The sequence below is a fragment of the Nothobranchius furzeri genome, chromosome 12 (assembly GCF_043380555.1).
Source record: "Nothobranchius furzeri strain GRZ-AD chromosome 12, NfurGRZ-RIMD1, whole genome shotgun sequence".
Lineage (NCBI taxonomy): Eukaryota > Metazoa > Chordata > Actinopteri > Cyprinodontiformes > Nothobranchiidae > Nothobranchius > Nothobranchius furzeri.
In genome coordinates this window covers 14,282,200-14,303,753 of record NC_091752.1, presented here as the reverse complement: position 1 = coordinate 14,303,753, position 21,554 = coordinate 14,282,200, and the positions used below count along the sequence as shown (strand labels likewise).

The 21,554-nt window shown below is 42.9% G+C and overlaps 1 protein-coding gene across 1 annotated transcript in view; it reads right to left on the bottom strand.

Moving 5' to 3' along the window:
- The window catches only part of kmo (kynurenine 3-monooxygenase), a 130,680-nt gene that overhangs the window by 20,649 nt on the left and 88,477 nt on the right, over window positions 1-21,554 (bottom strand). Inside the window, exons 7-10 of the mRNA XM_054736076.2 lie at window positions 21,383-21,548; window positions 20,687-20,758; window positions 5,915-6,036; window positions 5,349-5,496 (exon numbers count right to left, since the gene is read on the bottom strand). Coding sequence (XP_054592051.2) covers window positions 5,349-5,496; window positions 5,915-6,036; window positions 20,687-20,758; window positions 21,383-21,548 — 508 coding nt within the window. The remainder of the gene's footprint in view (window positions 1-5,348; window positions 5,497-5,914; window positions 6,037-20,686; window positions 20,759-21,382; window positions 21,549-21,554) is intronic.

Below are 21,554 nucleotides of genomic sequence, written 5' to 3'. Positions count from 1 at the left end.
GGGTTGATTCTTCTTGATTTTGTTAGATTACAATCACTTTTTGTGTTTATTTTCAATTTTCTTTACACTGATTAAGGCTTTTTTGTTAGTTTTATTTAGTTTAGTTTTGTTTGTTTTATGCACATTATGCTGGACAACTCTGCCCCCTGCTGATGTAAACTGGTAATTGCAAGTTCCTTTGGTTGGGTATTTTTAGTTTTTAGAGAAAACATGTTATGTGAGATCCACCTTTTGCATCGGTTTGAAGCGATGTTTGCCGGTATCGGTCCTGTTTTGTTTATGTCCCTTTATGCCTCTTTTGCTCTGGTGAGCCATGAGTTGTCTCATGTATCAAGAGGAAAAATGGCTAATAAAGATTTCCCCACATCATTACATTGCCTGGATGAAAATACTTAGAACATTGGATAAGTTTTTTTTGCTGAAAACAAGTCAAAATCAACAGTGATCTCCCAGAATTTTCTTGTGCTTTTTCACCCACAGGTCATGAAACCAGGAAATTGGGTTCTGATGAAGGTGCTGAAACAAGACAATTGGGGCAGCCAGAGGTGAAAAGGTCCATTCGAAGTACTCCTCACCACTCCTACTGCTGTAAAGATTGCTGAGAGGCCATCTTGTATTCATCTATCCCACTGCAAGCTTATCAACGTCAACTAACTGCTTTTAGAGCACTCTGAAGTCCGGCTTCAAAGGCGTGATGGTAACAATACGTTTTCATGTCTCTACACTGGTGAAGATCATGTCTCTACACTGGTGAAGATGGAGATTTGCATCAAGCTTGCTGGTTTCACCACATTGTTGATATTGGTGCATGTTTATGGCCCTGCACTTGGGCCACCTCTCAGCACCTGATGGACCGACTGGGACTGCAGCATTTGAGGGGGTACTAGAACTGTAACTGAAACGACGGATTGGGGCTTCTCCCTGACCGCACACCTACATGACAACGTGACCTGCATCCACCTTGCCTGAAGACCCCCTGGACGCAAATACAACAGGACACAGCGAAGAAGAGACGCTGGAAAAGGAAAACTGCTTCAATAACCTGCAACGGCAAAAGGCCTTCCAGAATCAGGCCATAAACTGGGGGCCCCGGTCGGAAACCACATCGACAGGGAAGCCATGGAGATGCACCACGTCTTCCAGGAATAGTTCTGCAGTGCGTCGGGCCGAAGGGAGACCTGGAAGGGCAATGAAGTGGACCGCTTTTGAAAAACGGTCTGTGACTGTGAGGACCGTTTTGAGGTTGTTGACTGGCGGGAGTCCTGTGACAAAATCCAGGCCCACGTGGGACCAGAGACCAGGGATGGCTGGGCACCGGGAGTGGTCTGAGGAACCCAACAGGGGTCTGGCTGGGTGTCTTGGAGCAAATGCAGATGTCACAGGCGCTAGTGTATTCCTTAACGTCCTTCGCCATGTGTGGCCACCAAAGGGCCCGCTGGAGGAACTTCAGAGTCCGAGAAAACCCCGCATGGCTAGACATGCGTGACGAGTGGGCCCAGGAAAGCGCCTCGCTACGGCAGGATGTAGGGACGTAGAGACGATTCGCGGGGGTCTCTGGACGTGCTGGGTCGTCCTGGAGGACGTGCTGGATAGTCTCTTCCGACGGACACCTCAGGGGGGCCAGGAATCGGTGTTCTGGTAGAATTGGTGCAGGCTGGTTTAAATCCTACCTGTCTGACAGATTTCATTTTGTAAATGTACATGGCAAATCGTCTTCATACTCCAGGGTTACTTGTGGAGTACCACAGGGTTCAGTGATTGGACCAATTCTTTTTACTATATATATGCTCCCAATTGGTAAAATCAATAGACAGCATGGGATAAACTTCCACTGTTATGCTGACGATACTCAGTTATATTTATCCATTAACCCTGATGAACCTAATCTGTTGGGTAGATTACAGGCTTGTCTTGAGGACATAAAAAATTGGATGACTCTAAACTTTTTGCTTTTAAATCAAGACAAGACAGAAGTTCTCATCTTTGGACCAGAAATCCAGAAAAGGAAATTGCTTAGTCAATCACCTGACCTGAATGGCATTACATTAATCTCAGAGAACAAAGTAAGTAACCATGGTGTTATCTTTGACCAGGACACGTCATTCAAATCCCAGGTTAAACAGGTTTGTAGGATTTCCTTTTTCCACCTTCGGAATATTGCTAAGATTAGAAGCATCCTTTCCAGGAGTGATGCTGAAAAACTAGTTAATGCATTTATTACATCAAGACTGGATTACTCTAATTCATTACTCTCAGGAAGTCCACAGAATGTGGTTAAAAGTCTTCAGCTTGTCCAAAATGCTGCAGCTAGAGTTCTGATGAGAATTAAAAAGAGAGATCATATCTCTCCTGTCTTAGCTTCCCTACATTGGCTACCTGTTAAATTCAGAATATATTTTGAGACCCTTCTTCTCACATATAAAGCTCTTAATAATCAAGCTCCATCATACATCAGTGATCTGATTGTTCCATATGTTCCTAACCGAGCACTTCGCTCTCAGACTGCAGGTTTACTGGTGGGTCCCAGAATATCTAAAATTAGAATGGGAGGCAGATCTTTTAGTTATCAAGCTCCTCTCCTGTGGAACCAGCTCCCAGCTTTAGTCCGTGAGGCAGACACCTTGTCTACTTTTAAGACTAGGCTTAAAACATTTTTATTTGATAGGGCCTATGGTTAAAATCTGATGTTAGCCTAAATCTGGACAAGTGGGGGAGTAGAGGGAGGTGGAGTGTACAGTTGGTAAAGACGGCTCTCCCTTGCCCTGCCTCCAACATGCCTCCATCTAAATAGGATAGTTTACCCAGAGTTATCTCTGTTGTTATGCTGCTATAGGCTTAGACTGCTGGAGGATACACTGACCACTTTTCACACTCTACTGCTTTCTTCTACAGTCTGCTCTTTAACAGTATTATTTTCTGCCATTTCAGCTGTTAACTTTACTTTCTCTGTAAGTGTTTTTCTCCCCAGAAGAAGCTACAATGATGTTCTGCTGAGCTGTGGTGGCCTCATGGAGGGGGCCATCGTCTAGCACAGCGGTTCCCAAACTTTTTTAGCCGCGCACCCCCTTCTATGTCCCGACCATGTCGACGCACCCCCCAGCCCCCACATCAGGGCATGGCTATGTATATATATATATCTATATCTATCTATCTATATATATATATATATATATATATTAATATATATATATATATATATATATATATATATATATATATATATATATATATATATATCAGACATCAGGCTAAACAGACAGGGTTAAAAAGAATATGATCGACCTTTTTCCCCATCACTTTCATTTTTTAAATAGTAATTAAAAAACATTCGATACCATAACAATTTCCTTTGATTTAATTTTAAATAAATATTTAGAGTGCCCAGGTAACACATAAAAAATGCAATTTAACAGTTTTCTTAAAGTAGGAACGTTTAACCTGTGCGGCCAGAGCGCTCTCCTTCCTTATGCTCTGCGTAAACCTGAGCTGGTCACCTACTTGAGCGTAATCAAATGTCTATAGGGGAAAAGATGGAAAAGCTATATCCATGAGGTTCACTTTTGCCTCAGACTGACTTATTGCTGTTTTATGGTGTGGCTGAATCTGCGATCCGCTGCCACACGGACTGGAATAACAAATGCTGCAGAAACAGGAGTTGTGGTCAGGTTCGGAGTCACTGGCTGGAGCGGACCCGACTTTAATACGTCATCCCAAAATAGAAGCTAATATCTTAATTTGACCTGGAATGAAAAATGTTATAAAACCTCTAAAAAGTTTTCATCACAGAGGAGGCAGCGCTCATTTCTGTCTTCAGTCTGACGGCGCGCCGGAGTTTACGCAGCGTGCGCGCTTATTGAATCTGTGTGTGTGTGTGTTTGCGTGCGTGCGTGCGCACGCGGCACAGCTCCATGAGCCGCTCCAGTCAACGCGTCTCGTTCTTGGCGCTATTTAAAATTACTTATGCCCAGCCCTGATGTGCTCACTTGTGCACCTGTGAGCCGTGGTTCCGCTGGAACGCGTCTGACCTCTGACAGACGCACTCTGAACTTCAGATCTTCAGCGCGCTGTTAATAGCCTGAATGGGAATCATTTCTTGATTTATATAGTTACATTCACAATGTTCTGTGTGTGAGGTTTACAATGTCAGAACTCCTGCATGAGACAGGTGTCAATTACAATCTGCCAGAATGACTCGCCACCTTCAGATTCCTCCAACACCGTTAAAAATGATCAAATACGGAACATATCTGCGTGCGCAGGCCAGAGTGCTGAAGCTCGGTGCATTGTTATGAAGCTAGGGCACATGTGGAAGACACGCGCGCAAAAATACTTGTTTTTAATTACATTTATTGGGCCCACTTACTTTTTCTTAAGCCCACCCACAAATGAGTTTCTGGCTACGCTAATGGTGACATTTGACAGACTTCTCTGAGCTTCGCAGCCATTACACTTTCACCTCGCGCACCCCCTAGCGGCAGTTCGCGCACCCCCGAGGGTGCGCGCACCACACTTTGGGAATCCCTGGTCTAGCACACCACTTAATCATTCTCCCTCTCCTGATAATAACTTTTTGCTTTCCTTGACGTTGGATGTGCTACTGCTAGTTTATCAGTTTAATTTTAGATCCACTAGGATAAATACAATAAAGTTTATCTTTCACCAAATAGAATATTTAATAAGAAATCACAATATAACTATAGACACATTACTTTGGCTTGTGTGCTTGTGTGTGTGCGTGTGTGTGTGCCTGCTCTGTCTTCTCGATCCCCAGTGAGTCGTGGAGGATGGCTGCTTATACTGAGCCAGGATTCTCTGGAGGTTTCTTCCTGTTAAAAGGGAGTTTTCCTCTCCAAAGTCGCTTTATGCTTGCTTAGTATGAGGATTGCTGTTAAGTCACTGACACTAGTCAGTGACTTGATGCAATTTGCTGGGTTCCTTATATAGGAAACATTATTTCTGATTGGCTTAATGAACTGACCTGAATTGGAATGTTTATTATGTGAAGTGCCTTGAGACGACTCTTATGATTTGGCGCTATATAAATAAACTTGAATTGAATTGAATTGAATCCTCGAAGCGGTTGACACCATTACAGTGCCGGATGATATTTAAGTTTCAGTTTATGTTTCCTCATGTATATATTCATGAAATATTCTTTATTATTGTTGTTATTATTATTAGTGAAAGAGATGGAAAACTATATACTACTGAAAAATTAGCTACAAATATTCAATATTATTTTATTAAACTCCTGTAGATTATCATTTATGTTTTTGTTTTTAGTTTCGTAAAATTCTTTCTATAATAATTAGTCAACATGAGATTCAGTAAAGATGTATTTTACTTACAGCATTCATGCCCTGCCCATAGAAAGGCACGACAGCATGGGCTGCATCTCCCATGAGGACACATTTGTCATCAATGTGGTAAGGAGAGCATTTAACAGACACCATGGCCTGTGCAGGTAGTCGAAAATAATCTCGCTTGAGAGCGTCACTGCAAAAGGCAAACAGACATAATAGTTATTAACTTAGAAAGTGCAACTGGTCTTATTCAACAGTATATTCACTGGAAACAGTAGACAGTTTACTGCCTACAACAGTATCTTTCACAGTGCAGTAATACACATTTCTTCTGTCTTCCCTGCTTTGTTTTGTTTGTTCTTTTGACTGTTAATGCCTAAACACGTGATAATGTGTCCTCAATCTCAGCCACCTGCAACAAAGTTTGCTCAAATTAAACCTTTCTGCAAAAGTCCATTCAAATGCAAGTGTGCAATTTCAGACTTGAGAGAGCACGGTAGAGGATGTAGCTGATGGGGTGATTTGTTTCTGAAAGGGATTGTGGAGGTTTGATGTTGAGATAAAAGCAGAGAGGAAACAAGATGTGCAACAAGAGGCAAAAGGTCACTCACACTCCGATTAGTGGGATGGCATCAGGGAAGTAATTTTGGAAAAACTCAATGACTTTGTCTCCTGTGGTGATCTTCTCAAAGTCTTCAAAGGGCATGAAGAGCGTACAGGTGAAAGTCTTGTCCTGAGTTGGAAAATAAATGGAGAAAACTGTGGTGCCGACTTAAAAAACATTTTTCATTGAGGTTCTTCGCAAATGACAGCACAAGCTCATCCTGCAGTTTTAAGGCAAATACTATAAGACAGCAGCAACATATAAAGCAAATATACAAAATTTCTGAGCACTTTATTCCTTTCAAAAACACACACACACACACACAAAAACAAAATAATACAATGATGCTAGAGCTGTACTTGCTGACATGTTTCCTGTCTTAAAAAATGTCAAGAAATCTTTGACTTTGGAGGCATACTTATGTATCTCCGTGCAGTTTTCTTTTTACCCCGCATAAGGCGCTTACACATTAGTGTCAGTACGGTCGAGGTTTGGTGGGACTGGATGGCCTGGGTTTGGTCTCAAACAGGCGGTTTAGTGTTTACATATAAATTCGAGGGACTTCTCAGGAATCCCCGAGCCTGTGGGCTGCGTTTGTAACAGAATGAAATTACTGTTTTCCACCTAAAAGTCATTTCTCCCCTCTCCTCAGCAAGAACTAATCTGCATGAGATATTGTTCAAGGTCTCATGCATTTGCTTCTAAACTGTTTTCCTTTCCAGCGCAAGAGAAGAATGAAGACTAAGGACTCTTTTTTTTTAATAAATCAAAGAACTCTTTCTATTTTTAATAAAGCTAATCAAACAAAGTGTTTGTCAATAATAAGATGTTGACCAATCTGTGAAATGACAATGTTATGATTAGAAAGTTTTAATAAGTAATATGACTTTAATCTAGCTGCACTAGACATCTTGATTACACGTAATGTAAACGCATGACACATTGCTTTTACTCATCCAATCAGAACCTTCCTTTCTGAAGCGTGGCATAGTCTCTGTGGTGTTTATAAATCTGCCAACTTTAATTCGACTGTAAATCAAAACATCCAGATTAATAAAACCAGTCCCATGCCATCTTAAGACAGTTCACCGCATGCTAAGAGAAGTATCGGACCGGCCACCCGGACTTCCTTTTAAGCAAAGAACAAACAAGCTGGATAAAGTCTGTTGCACTTTACCAACCAAGCAACGGTTCCTTTCAGAATAAAAGCTGAACTCACTGATCCTCCGGGTCCATCTGATGCTGTCAACCAACTGTCGCATTTTACCTGGAGACAATCCAAACACTAGTCTGTCGTACTGCTGACGCTGTTTCATCAGCTCCGGTACCGAAAGAGGGGTTCGAGGACCTGGCATTCTGGATCTGTACGGAGGTCTCATTTTAAGGGTATGTGTGGAGCGACAAAATGGCGTCTCATGTGGGTATGAAACTTCGATCATAGCTTAAGAGCAAAACATCACTTCATCACTCAGACTTGCTTCTCTGGATACGAGAGTTCTGATGACAACATCACTCACACATACACCATTCATCTCACGTCTCATTCACACCAAGATCCATTAATCACTTAGAGTCAGAGTTAGTCTTATTTAAAATTGTTTAGAAATAAATCTTCTTAAACGTTTTAAAGGTGACTCTCTCTTCTCTTGTCTCTCAGTAAATACAAGTGTTACATAATCCCTGCAATAAAAGTTCCAATCTTCTGGTTAAAAGTACCCAAAGATCCATAAGATTGATTTCATCTTTACTATGGAATCTCATGTCTTATGGTTCATTAAATAGATGTACATTAAATTCTTACATGATGGCGAGCCATTTTGCCAGATATTTGTACATTTTTGACACTTCATGCTCGTTCTGAAACATATTTAAACAGTTAAAACACAAAAATTTATAAAACTTGATGTTTCTGGTTGAAAACGGGATGATCTCGCAATCCACCACAAGAGTCCATTTAAAGTCAAAAGGGGGAGTGACACTGTTCACCTCCAACAGGAGGTGCTGATTCATCTCAAATCATTTAAGGCTGACGTGTCAGTTCTCAGCCATTTTGGTTTCATAGACAGTGGTATCTGAAAGGATATTCCCTGCTTCTTTAAAGTGAATACTGTATTTTTATGTCTTTTCAGGGTGTTTCGTGACACCGTGTACTATTCTTGTGTAACGGAGATAAAGGAATATCTCCACGGGAAGCTTGCTTCCCCCCGATTGCCGTCTGATCACCGGTAAATCAGCCCGTTAAGCTTGACTAGCATCAATTGCGACAGTCATTATAAGCTTTTAAAACGGAAGAGCGTCGTTGCAGCACGAACTGCATACGCTACTTGTCCGAAATATTAACGCGAACGAGTCATGGACGTTGGGTTATTCGGACTGGTCAGTTCTATGACAGAATTAGACCACAAAGTACTGTTTTGCTAACAGGCCCCGCTAGCTTTGCACGCCCAGCTGCTAACGCTTAGCTCTCGATTTCAGCAAACGGGAGTAGCTACACGCCAGCTGAAAATCGACTGACACAGCGAATCTGTGTCACAAATCCGCTAGTTCCCGAGGGATAAAAGCTCCGCTTCGGCCGAATTTATTTCGCTGAGTTTTTAACACTTTTGGTGTGAGAAACGTACTTTCGGTTAGCCATTTGTGCTAACCACCAGTTGGAGGTAAGGTGCATGCACACACGTGCCGCCATCTTGCCTGGGTAAGCCCACACAACCTCTCAGACAGCCATCTTGGTAAGGTCCGCCTAGTGACATCTCTGGGTAATGACTATTGCTATGAACAGAAACTGTTCTGTCCTGAATCTTCATTCAAAATGTTAGGTAATTTAATTTAGCATTCTCCACCACTATGTTGGGTATTTTAATTTATACTATTGTTCTTATATTACCTTAAACTTAAATTACCTTAAAGGAAGTCAGAACACACACACAGAGGGATTAGATTCTTAATTTGGTAAATTGTAACAAACTTTAAACAGACAACAAACTCTGCAAAGTGTGACACTTTGGAAAGGGTGAGAGAGAATCAGACCATCAAACACGGAAGCCACTTTCCTCTCACAAAGGAGCCGAAGCTGTGGAGGGGTTTTTATTTGCACATACACACCCAGAAATACCATTAGCGTGAAACCCCTGCCTGACCAGTTTGGAATAACATCTTGGTCTTAGAATGCACAGGAAAACTTCAGATACTGGATCAAAATGCCTAAAGCAGAAAGGAGTTTCTGAAAACACCCAAACGTGAACAAATAACTAAGGTCAGGGTTTTTCCTAACAACATTTAAGCAGCAAAGGTAAATGAACTCTTCACATAGACAAAGGAAAAGATTTCACAACAAAGATGAACAAAATGAAAAAATACCTAACACAAAACACTGCAATTTATCCTGTAACAAAGCTCATTTTCATCCAATCCAATTAAGCAGGGGTTTCTTATTCAGCTTCCATTAATTTCATAATAAATTAAAGGACCTGTTACATCAGGACAATGGCTTCAGACCAAAATAATCATTTGACTTCTCTCATTTTCCAGCTGAAAAATGAAATCCAAATGCAACTCCAAATGCATATTTCACGAATGCAGATGCAATTTTTCCAGTGGAAAAATGAAACGCAGACCCAACTGCATATGCAGCTTTCTGAAATGAAAAACATGCAGATGCAGCTTTTCAATCTGCAACAGGAAGTCACAAAAGTCCAAGCTATTGGAGATGCCTCCCATGTGGGAGGGGCTCTAACCCTGTGCTCTGCTGATTTGCCTCCTGATAAGATGGAAGCGCTGCAACCGGATGCACTGATTGGCTCTGAACTACAGGAAACACACAAAATGTCCCATATCACTCCATCCACACTGATGATAAGTGCAACCTCCACGGACAGTGGCCCGGCACCCCCTGGTGTTGAGCCTGATGAACTACTGTTGAGACCTCTTCTGCCTCAGGGGAGGGGTGGTAAGCCCACAGTATCTGTCATATTGCAACAGGGGCATCCCTGCAATGCGCTTTTAGACACTGGTTCAGATTTTACAATCATGAGCAAGTATCTTTTCGACCGCATCTGCCTGGATGTAGGTGGAGACGCACACCCTCCAGAATGATTCCCTGTGCATTAACTATCCGTGTTTTCTCCTATTCTACAGTGCTATTGTCTTCTAAGACTCTGCTCCAATTCCCGATCGGTCCTATGAGCTTGGCACACCCTGTGTACATCTGTGACAGTGGAACCATGCCTTTGCTCATTGGCATTGATCTTTTGAAGCGCTTTGATGCTTTTATCGATCTTGGCGAAGGGGAATTGAGGGCAGGTGTTAGAAAACCTATGCCGTTCACTCCACCTTCTTTCCCCGACTCATACTGCCTTGTGGTAGGTGACCCTGAGCATGGGGAAACCGCATGCCGAGCTCAAAGCCATCAGAGATTCCCTCTGATGTTTACATTCAGATTGTACAGGTCGTGGACCAAGCGGATGCTCCTACCCCTGTAGTTGAGCGAGACAAACAACAACTTGTGTTAAAATATTCTGATTGCAATAATCTTTCTCTTTCCACCATGTGGGCAGGTAAACACCTTTACAGCTGCATTGGTGGCCAGAAACTCAGGTTTGAAACTCGACTTCTGCCAGAGAACTTCCTTAACGGTCATCTCAACAACTTTACAGACCCTCTTGCCAAACAAGGTGCGGCCGATGGTACTCCATGGGTCTTCAACCCCTTGTGGCTTCCTGAGGATGTGTCTTCTTGGTCTGACCCACCCTGTGTTTGTGTGTGTCGTGACTCGAGCTCAGTCCGCTAATGCGTCCACCTCCAAACCATCCGAGGGTGTTGTGTCCGTTCAACCTTTCTTTTCTGGTAACGATCTTGTCAGTCTTCAGACCCAGGACCCTGCTATAAGCAGGATGATCTTGCACCTTTCTGATCCAAAAGCTCATCTACATCTTTCTCTGGGGTTTGACTCCGTTCCTGAGCTGCATGCTCTCTTTTGTGTTCGTGTCACTCCTCGGTCAGTGTTGTTGACCACAACGGCGCCGGACTGACCAGGGAATCCAGTACCTCTGAGATAATTGATGTCCACAGAGCCTGTGTTGTCTCTGCAGCAGAATCACTTCTACCTGAGTTGGGAAAGCCACCTGACCCAGGGGAGACTGACACTTGCAGTGACGCTCTGCCTGAGACTCCACACCCTACAGTGGGGATGCCACCTGCCGCAGGGAGAGTTGATGGTAGCACTGAGACTCCAGCCGAAGCCCAGTACCTTGTGGTGGGAACACCACCTACCAGAAGGAGGGCAGACGCCTTCACTGACCTTTCTCCACTACAGCTGACACTGATGACCTCTAAACCTCAGGTGGGTGATTTACCTACCAAAGGAGGGGGGGGGGGGGTGTCGGATGTCGCCCTGTACCTCTATTGGCTGACCCTGATCTCTCTGATCACACCTGTGTGTCGACCGGGGGCCCTCCAGAGAGCACATCTGCTCCGAACCCTCATAAGGCTGAGGCTGCACCTGTCTATAGCCTAAATCATTCTTGGTTTCAGTCTTCAGGACAGACAATGTGTCTCTTGCTAGTCACATGCATCTGTCTGATCCTAAACGTGGCAGTGCTTCCTCCACATCCTCCTCTAATACGAGCAGATCTCTTGATGTTTAACCATCGCCTGCTGTTCCAGCCAGTTCAGTCTGGTGGCGCTGTGGCTTACACGAGCAAACAATATTTGCAGGACCTGAAGAACCATCTGCCTGCAGCGTTTGTCGTTTGCACAGACAAATCTGGAGAAATCAGCTGAGGGCAGGAAGGCTTATTATGATCAGAAGGCCTCACATTCTGAACTCATAGGTGATGAGGTCTGGTTCTACATTTTCGCTCCTAAAACTGGTAACACCAAGAACACCTCTGGGAAGCTGGCTAAGAAACGTTTGCTGAAGTGGTCAGGCCCATACCTGATAACTGATAAACTCTCTCTAGTCATGCATCAGATCAAGATTACCCAAACAAAGAAGGAGCCTGTCTATAAATGGGTCCACAGGGACCAAATCAAACCACAAAAGGGTTCCACTAATTGGTCAATGCTACCACCAACAACTTGCCGACTTCGAAAGGGGGGTGATTTCGTGCCTCATCGGTTCCATAGCTCTCTATCACCCTTCCTCTTCACCTTTTACACATCTGACTTCAGGTACAAGTCTCAGTCTTGCCATCTGCAGAAATTCTCTGATGACTCTGCCATTGTGGGCTGTATCAGGGATGGTCAGGAGGTGGAGTACAGGAGTGTGGTGGACAACTTTGTTGAGTGGTGTGAGCTAAACCACCTACAACTTAACATCACAAAGACTAAGGAACTGATTATGGACTTTAGGAAGCAGGCCCCACCTCCTACTCCTGTCACCATAAGAGGGGCTGACGTTGAGATCTTGGAGGACTACTGGTACCTGGGTGTACACTTGGACTGTAAACTGGACTGGACTAAGAACACCAATGCTATCTTCAAAAAAAGGCAGAGTCTGCTTTTTCTTCTGAGGCGGCTCAGGTCCTTCAATGTTGGGAGGAAATTGCTGACAATGTTCTATCACTCGGTGTTGGAGAGCGTTGTGTTCTTTGCAGCTGTGTGCTGGGGCAGTGGGGTGAAGATAGCTAATGCCAACTGGCTGAACAAGCTGATTAGAAGGGCTGGGTCTGTCCTGGGTGTTAGACTGGAGAACCTGGAGGAGGTGTCTGAGAGGAGAATGCTAAAATAGCTTCTCTCTATCATGGACAACCCCTCCCACCCCATGCACGCCCACATGATGGACCATCGAAGCACACGCAGCAAAAGACTCATTGCCCCGAAATGCAGAACTGACCGCCACAGGAAATCCTTCGTACCGGTGGCAATAGGATTGTTTAACTCTTCCTCACCCTGTAGGTGATTCTCCTAATACTGTTACCTAGGTTACTCTGTGCCCTCACCGACTGTGCAATATTACCAGAGTTCTGATTGTAAATATGTTTTTATCCCCATCATATCATATGCTGATACAAACCCATATTCTATTACACAATACTTTAATCACTTTTGTGAATCGCCTGCACCAACGGCTTAATTACTTATTCACAAGGATGCAGTCATGTATTTAATTATTGAGATATGCGATTGTTTGTTTTGCACTATCCTACATGGTACTACTGTAGATCATTTTTTTAATGTATATATTGTATATCATATTTCTATTTCACCTGTTCCTTTGTCTCTCTGACTGCTTTGAGCATGTACATGACACAAGAATTTCCCTCGGGATAAATAAAGTTGTTCTTATCTTATCTTATCTCGAGTTACACAAGTTTGTCTATGTTTGTGTGTGTGCATGGTTGTCTTTCCTGTTTATACAGGACGTGCTGACTTGGGTGATTTGAGATGAACATGCTGTGGGTTTCTGAAGTCAGGTAATCAGTTAGTTAACAGTAGATGGGAGTAGTCCACATATTACTGTTATCCAAAAAAAAAATTTAAATTATTTTCACTAATCGTACTTCCTTATGGGTACATTCACATGTAGGTTGATTGCTAACTTCACTGATTTACATTTTTAGTGCTCTTTGACACTCATATATCCATCTTTTTATAGAACTTTACTACAGTGATTAAGTTATAAAAACTTTATGATTAACTTTGTTAATTTACCTTATGGGCTACAACCATTTTTGCCCTTCAGTTTGATTACATTTTTAAAAGTGCAGTGATTTCTCCCATATGCAGTATAGGGTTTTATTATTTTTATTCTTTTTGCACCACTTTTTCCAGTACACGTAGTGTATTGCACCCATTTCTTCACTTAAAGTGCTAATTCACATAATTGCTACACATAGTACATGCAGGTACTCACAGTGCTAGGTTTCTTTTTGTTTATTAATTTGAATTATACGCCATTTTGTTGTGTCTACACTGAAGTGCCCTGTGCTGTGCTCTCTCTCCTGTTCTGAGTTTCGCTGATGATCCTCGATTCCTGGGAGTGGACCTATGATTCGTCATTGGATTCTGCTCCTCCTGATGGTGTTCCGGCTCGTAGGACCTGGACGTTCGTGGATTCCGGCATGGCTGCCGGGATACTTTGCTCACTGGGACCTGACCTATCTGCTGCTCTTTCCTGCACTGAACCACGATAAGTGCAATTACAAAGATCAATATACTGTTTTGGAAGTATTCCCTACCTGTGGATATATAAAGTTGCTCCTGCTTCAAATTACTACCTCCACATGGATATCTTAATAATCTGCTGACTTGTGTGCTTCCAAAGGGATCATGCGAGACCATTGAAACCATGTACTGTTCTTTGGAGTGGGGTTTGTACCTCACCACTTTTGGCCTCTTCCTGGGGAACTGCACCTTCCCCTATTGTCGGAGTCCCTTTAGGGCTCTGGTTTGTTCAACACCAGGTGGTCTCTGCACGGACCACCATACCATTGAAAAGGGGGGATAAGTAACGAAATGAAATGACTGTTTTCCATCTAAAAGTAATTTCCCCCCTCTCCTCAGCAAGAACTAATCTGCATGAGATATTGCCCCAAGGTCTAATGCATCTGATCCTAAACTGTTTTCCTTTCCAGCCCAAGAGAAGAATGAAGACAAAGGACTCTTCCTTTTTAATAAATCAAAGAACTCACGAGTTCAAGTTTGGATTATTTTCTAGTCAGCAGCTCATTGTTGGCTGACATTTCAGACACTGAGATACACCCCATTGTTGTCAGCGACCATGCTCCGGCTTCGTTAACTCTGGTAAACAAGAAGACAATCCCACCAAGCAAAAACTGGAGGTTTAATACATCACTGCTTAAAGATGAAGGTTTTATAGAATTTTTTAAAAAGGGGTGGGCTTTATATTGAGAACATAATGACCTGCCTGGAACATCAGCGTCTAGTTTCTGGGAGGCAGGAAAGGCAGTGATGAGAGGTAAAATAATCTCTTTCTCATCATATAAGAAAAAAACAGAAAACAACCTATTCAGGGGTTGAAGGAAATCAGTAAGTCTTTAGAGGCATCCACAGAAGAAGAATTACTTAGCAAATTACGTAAAGCTAATTTAGAACTTCATGGAATTATTGACAAAAAGACACAATTTTTAGCACAAAGAGTGGAAAATTTTGAACATAGTAATAAATCAGGTACATTTTTAGCTAGCCAATTAAAAATAAATAAAGAGAAAACTACCATATCTACTGTTAAAGACTCAGCCGGGAATATAGTTTATGACTCTGAAAGCATAAACAACACTTTCAGAGACTTTTACCAAACGTTGTACTCACCACAGATAAACCCATCAGATAACAAGATCAATGAGTTCCTTGACAGGATGACAGGATAACACTTCCTAAATTATCAGACAGCCAAGTTACAGTCCTAGACTCGCCACTAACATCAGCTGAGCTCCAAGAAGCCCTTAAATCCATGACTAATAGGAAAGCTCCAGGTCCAGGCGGGTTTCCAGCAGAGTTCTATAAAGAATTCTGGATCATTCTGGCTCCAATATTGTTCAGAATGGTGAGGGAAATGGAAGAGAGTGGAAGATTACAGCCAAACATGAACTCAGCCAACATTAGTTTATTGTTAAAACCTGGCAAAGACCTGGCATTTCCTACCAGCTATCGCCAAATTTCTCTTGTTAATGCTGATCTCAAAATAATGTGTAAAGCCCTGGCAAAAAGATTAGAGAAGGTAACACCCTTCATAATATACCCTGACCAAACTGGTTTCATCAGTCATCCACAAACTCACGTAGATTACTTAATTTGATAGATTTCTCTTACAGTAGAAACATAGAAACTAGTATATTATCTCTAGATGCAGAAAAGGCTTTTGATATAGTTAGCTGGAGTTCTTATTTGCAACTTTACGTAAAGTTGGTTTTGGGAACTTCTTCATAAACTGGCTACAAACATTATACAGTTCACCAACTGCATGTGTCAGGACAAACGACCAAATATCAGCTAGCATCTGTCCTCAGAGGGGGATCAGGCAGGGATGCCAACTCTCCCCCTCACTGTTTGCTATCTTTATCGAACCACTAGCAGCAGCAATTAGGCAAACAACAGGTATTAAAGGGATTAAGTGTAAGACAACAGAACATAAGATCAGTCTTTATGCAGATGATGTTTTACTCTTTCTCCAGAATTCTCAATCAGTGCGTTTACATGCAGCCAGTAACCCTTTTAAAACCCGAATATTCGCAATAACCCGGTTCCGCACGGCCATGTAAACACTGCCAAAAACCCGGATATGCTCATAACTGGGTTTTTAAAAACCCGGTTACTACACCTGGGGTAACCCTTTTCTAACCCGAATGTTTGGTAGTGTAAACGCATATCGGGATATCCCCATCAAAGCGTGTGTTCTGCGCATGCTCTGTTCGCAAGGAATCTTGGTCCTTTGAGTAGCGAGACGTCTTGTATGCGCCAGAACACCGGAAGTAAACAACAAGTTGGGAGCAACATGGCGAGTCGCGGCACAGCACCACACTTTTGGAGTGACGAGGAAACCAAAGCGCAAACAAACGCGGTCTCTATCTCTTCTGAACTGGGAAACATGTTGTTTTCACGGATACCGGAACAAGAAGAACCGGAAAAGATGCATATTGCGTCTGGACGTAGTCCATACGTCCTGACGCTACTCCAACGTCCGCATTTATATCGGCTTATGCAAGTTAGGGGTAACTCTTTCGATTTATGTTTGTAAACGGGTTATTCTGATCAACTCAGAAACCCGAATACCGACCTTAACCCGATCATAACCCGGATATTGGCTGCATGTAAACGTAGTCAATCCTCTCTCTCCCATTCAATAGAACTGATAATCTCTTTTTCAAAAGTTTCAGATTACTCTATAAACTGGTTAAAACCCACAGTTATACCAATTAATTTCTCCTTTGTCAATTTACTTAATACACAATTGGAGTCAGGGAATATCACATACCTGGGAATTAATGTCTCTCCCAAGTTGTCAGATCTAACCAAACTAAACTACATCCCACTTTTAAACATAGTGGAAGATGATCTTGCAAGATGGAAATCCTTACCGATATCACTCATGGGGAGAGTTGCTACAATTAAAATGATGGTCTTACCCAGAATAAATTACTTATTTTCAATTATCCCAAGCAAACCACCAGCTGACTGGTTGAGATCTCTGGACTCCTCAATTACTAAATTCCTTTGGCAGGATAAACCACCACGAATTAGTTTAAAAATGCTTCAGAAGACCAAAGACAGAGGAGGACTGGATCTACCCAACTTTTATTTTTATTTCTTAGCCAACAGGCTGCAATATACCAAGATGGTTGCAAGATAACCCTCTAGATGAGTCCTGGTTAGATATAGAACAGACACAATATAGATATAGACAGAACAGATACATAACAGATATATATATATAGATAGATAGATAGATAGATAGATAGATAGATAGATAGATAGATAGATAGATAGATAGATAGATAGATAGATATACACACCCCTATATATATGTATATATACACACACACACACCCCTTTTTATGATGGAGGTAATGGTGGGCTCCCGCTTGAGGTCCTGGGTGATGGTGGTGCTCAGGAAGTGACATGGGTTTACCATCATGATGGGAGTGTCAGACAGGGTTATGGGGGGCTGTGTGCTTCTTAAAGTCCACAGCAACCTCCGCTGTCTTCTGGGTGTTCAGCACCAGGTTGTTGTGGCTGCACCAGGACACCAACCATTCCTCCTTCTGTAGGCAGACTCATCCACGTCAGAGACGAGTCCGATGACGGTGGTGTCGTCTGCAAACTTGATAAGCTTGACAGACTCATGGTTGGAGGTGCAGCTGTTGGTGTACAGAGAGAAGATGGGGGGGGGGGGGGGGCTCAGGGGAACCGGTGCTGATGGTCTGCAGGCACAAGACATTTTTCCCCAGCCTGACTTGTTGCTTTCTGTCCATCAAGAATCCAGAGATCCACCTGCAGATGGGGCCAGGCCCGCTCATCTGGGACAGTTTGTCTTGGAGTAAGTCTGGGAAGATTGTGTTGAAGGCAGAGCTGAAGTCCACGAAAAGGATCCTGGCATAGGTACCCAGGGAGTCCAGATGCTGCAGGATGAAGTGTAGAGCCATGCTGATGGCATCATCTACAGATCTGTTGGCTCTGTAGGCAAACTGCAGGGGGTCCAGGAGGAGGGCTGTGAGGGTCTTGAGGTGGGGGAGAACCAGGTGCTCAAATGACTTCATGATCACAGATGTCAGAGCCACAGGTCTGTGGTCATTGAGTCCAGTGGTCTTTGGTTTCTTGAGGACAGGGACTATGGTGGAAATCTTGAAGAAGGCGGGAACATTAGACACCTCTATTGAGGAGTTGAAAATGCCCATAAACACTGGGGTCAGCTCTTCAGCACAGTGCAGTGCATTGCTGAAGAATGGCAGGAGGTACACCATCAAGGTCAAGGGTTTTTTGTGTGTTTAGAGTCTTGAGTTGCTTTCTGAAATATGCCTCGAGTGTAGAAGGTTGTGGTGAAGGTGTGTGATGTAGGGTCCTCATTGGTATGGGGTAAGGAGGAGGATCTTGTGGCTGAGTTCTACAGTGATTATGGTAGCTCAGGAGAGGGGATGTGAATGACCTTCATGATACTGTTATTGGAGGTGTGAGACGTGCCTGGGGCCCAAAATTAAAACGTATTAATTGAACAACTAAATTGTGACTAAAAATAAAAATAATTTCATTCAAAAGACTAATGTCCCTTTCACATCTGGCCTAGTTTGGTTTGGGCTAGGTGGGGTTGGATTTGTTCACACCACTTCTCAGGAAAGTGGTGTAACGTGAGGAAGTGTGGGTTTTCTGTCACAAAGGTGGTGTTGGACTCAGCTGGGTCAAAGCTGGGTCGTTGAGAACTTTCACCCACAGATTAAGACCTGAACGCCAGTGAGTCTGGGAGGAAACCATAACATCTGCCACCTGCAGCTTCGTGCCAGAAGATGTTGTTCCCATAAATGTAGTCATAACAAGTCTTAAAACTTTCTTTTCTTGATTTTAATGTTAAAGAATAACCATTATCATTTTGCTCATTATAAATGTGTTTTAATCAAATGAATGATTCTTATGCTTTGGGTAATTATAATGGATTAATGAATCCATTCTTAAATAATGTTTGAGGATGTTTGTTGGCGACCTTCACACACACTCAAGCACACACCCACACACAGATTCTCACAGTAAACTCCAAAACACATTTGCTGACGCACACGTTTGCTTTGAGAAGAGAAAGGCTTTTGGTAAGTTTCAGTCTTATGATGGCAGTTCGTGCTTGACAACGAAAGAGAGAGGACCTGAAGAAACCGAAGGGGGGCAGAGCCGGTTGGCTCGTTTCTCCCCCCTCTCACGCTGTTCCTGTCAGCCAGACAGAATAGCTGAATCGCAACTTCTAACGCAGACTCATACAGAGTCTTTGATTTCTGAGTGAATTAACTTAAGAAAGCGCATCGACAAAACGCTTTACCATCAATGTGTACCGAGGGCAACTCTGGACCGGTTCCGTTCGACACCTACGTCTCCCCTGTCAGCCGCTGGTGTCATCTGGATGAACCATCACCATCCTCCACGGCCCGGATCCGAAAGAGGGTCCACAAGAGTTCGGTGAGACAGAACACGGTGTTTAGCGTTTGATGCAGTTCTCTGATAAGACCTAAGTTCATCCAAACCATCACTTCACTCAGACACCTGTTTCTTCCTGAAGCAAAATCAGACTCACACAAGCATTCATATCACAACATTCTCAATCTTCATAAATTCACCACAAGGTCTATTTGATCATATCAACTGTTAAAGATTGTCCCACAAGTTGCCAATGTTGATTGTTATTCCCATGTTTGTCAATTTCAAAATCATTAGTCTAGTTTGAAGAATTAAAACTTTTAATTTCCAAACTTGTTTGTTCATTGAACTGAAACACAGAAACACAGATATTATCGTCAGTTTATCGATGAAAACAACCTTTGAGTCTTCTTAACAATATAACATTTGGTTATTGATTTATTAAAAATTAATATTCCGAATTAATACGTAGCATGGTTCCTCTTTCATAAAAGAGCCTAAAACCACAACGCTACAGTGGAAATCTCAGAGCACATGGGTGGGACAGAAGACATGCAGACAGTTTGTGGTATAAGTTAGTAAACAACGGTGGCCATAAGCAGTGTTGCTTTTGGATACTCTAACTGATATTACATTCAGACTGCTGTTTGTCCTCGTGCTGTGCAGCTCAAGCGCGGTTTGTGTGTGTGTGTGTGTGTGTGTGTGTGCGTGCGTGCGTGCGTGCGTGCGTGCGTGTGTGTGTGTGTGTGTGTGTGTGTGTGTGTGTGTGTGTGTGTGTGTGTGCTCCTCACAGCACATCTCAGAAAGAGAGGGTTTCAGTCAGAGGAGAAGTTTACTCCACAGTATCCAACAAAATAATGAACTGCACACCAACCGGATGCTTCCCCTAATGGTAGGTGTGAATTTGAGCCGGCCAGTTAGCATTGAGTGTGTTGGGTCAGTTCAACCAGAAGCAGACCACCAGGGAAAGAGGTCTGAAAAAATAACTGGTTGAGATGTGAACACAAACACAAAAAGTCCCTAACTGGGCAAGATCAGGCTAGGTCAGATGTGATAGACCTAAAAAACGAAAACTAAAAATTTTTTTTTGTCAAAATTAACACTCCCCCACTGAGAATAAATGAAGGGATTTTCTATTCTTAACAAAATCAGCATCATTTTTTCAGAGTATGATGAACTCCATGTGCTAATAAAATTTCACACTCACCAGGTTGGGTAGGGCAATCATCATAAATGTGTTTCGTGGCCAGATGTGCAGGTAATTAGGCTTCATGGCAAACTAGAAATCAGAACAAAGGAAACAACTAAAATTAAATGAACATGAATTAAAATCGTTAACATCCTTCTTGGTGGAGCAGTGAGTTTCAATGTTGTCTATGGCGGCAAAAAAGTTGCATTTTTTAATCCCAGCTGCAGCCTTTTTGTATGGAGTAATGCCTGATTTATACTTCTCCTTCTGCATCTTCCATGATGTACTAACGCAAGGGCTCTGCAGCAGGCCAGAAGTCTGCAGATGCATGCTTAATTTCTTTAATGTCCATCAAAAGCTGTGAAAATCTGCCATCCCCCTCAAACAATTAAAATGTGTGACAAAAATATCTAGCGACAGAAAAATGGATGGATGGCATTCCCCAGGCAACAGAGAATTCTGAAAGGAAAACGTCTGTACCAATGTGTGTTTGCAAATCTACACTGTAGCTGATGGAAACGTATAAATGAGGCTTTAGCTTGTTCCCTCCAAACATTCCTATGCTGTCCTCCCACAGACCAAAAACTTGCATGTCAGGTTAACTGGAGGCTCTGAATTGTCCCTGTGTGTGACTGGTTATTTGTCTGTGTCTCTATGATGGACAGACGGATGGATGGAAAAACTAGCTTTGTTACCGCCATAAGGATGACTGACCTCTCCATTGTTGGGTGGCATCGTGAGCTCCATGTAGCCATGAGGGATGTACGTCTGGCTGTAGTTGAATCGAGTGCGACGGAGGAACTGCTTTCTTACTGCAGAGAAAGCTCCATCACAGCCTACAATCAGATCTGCCTGAACCTGAGCCTTGGATCCGTCCAACCTTCAA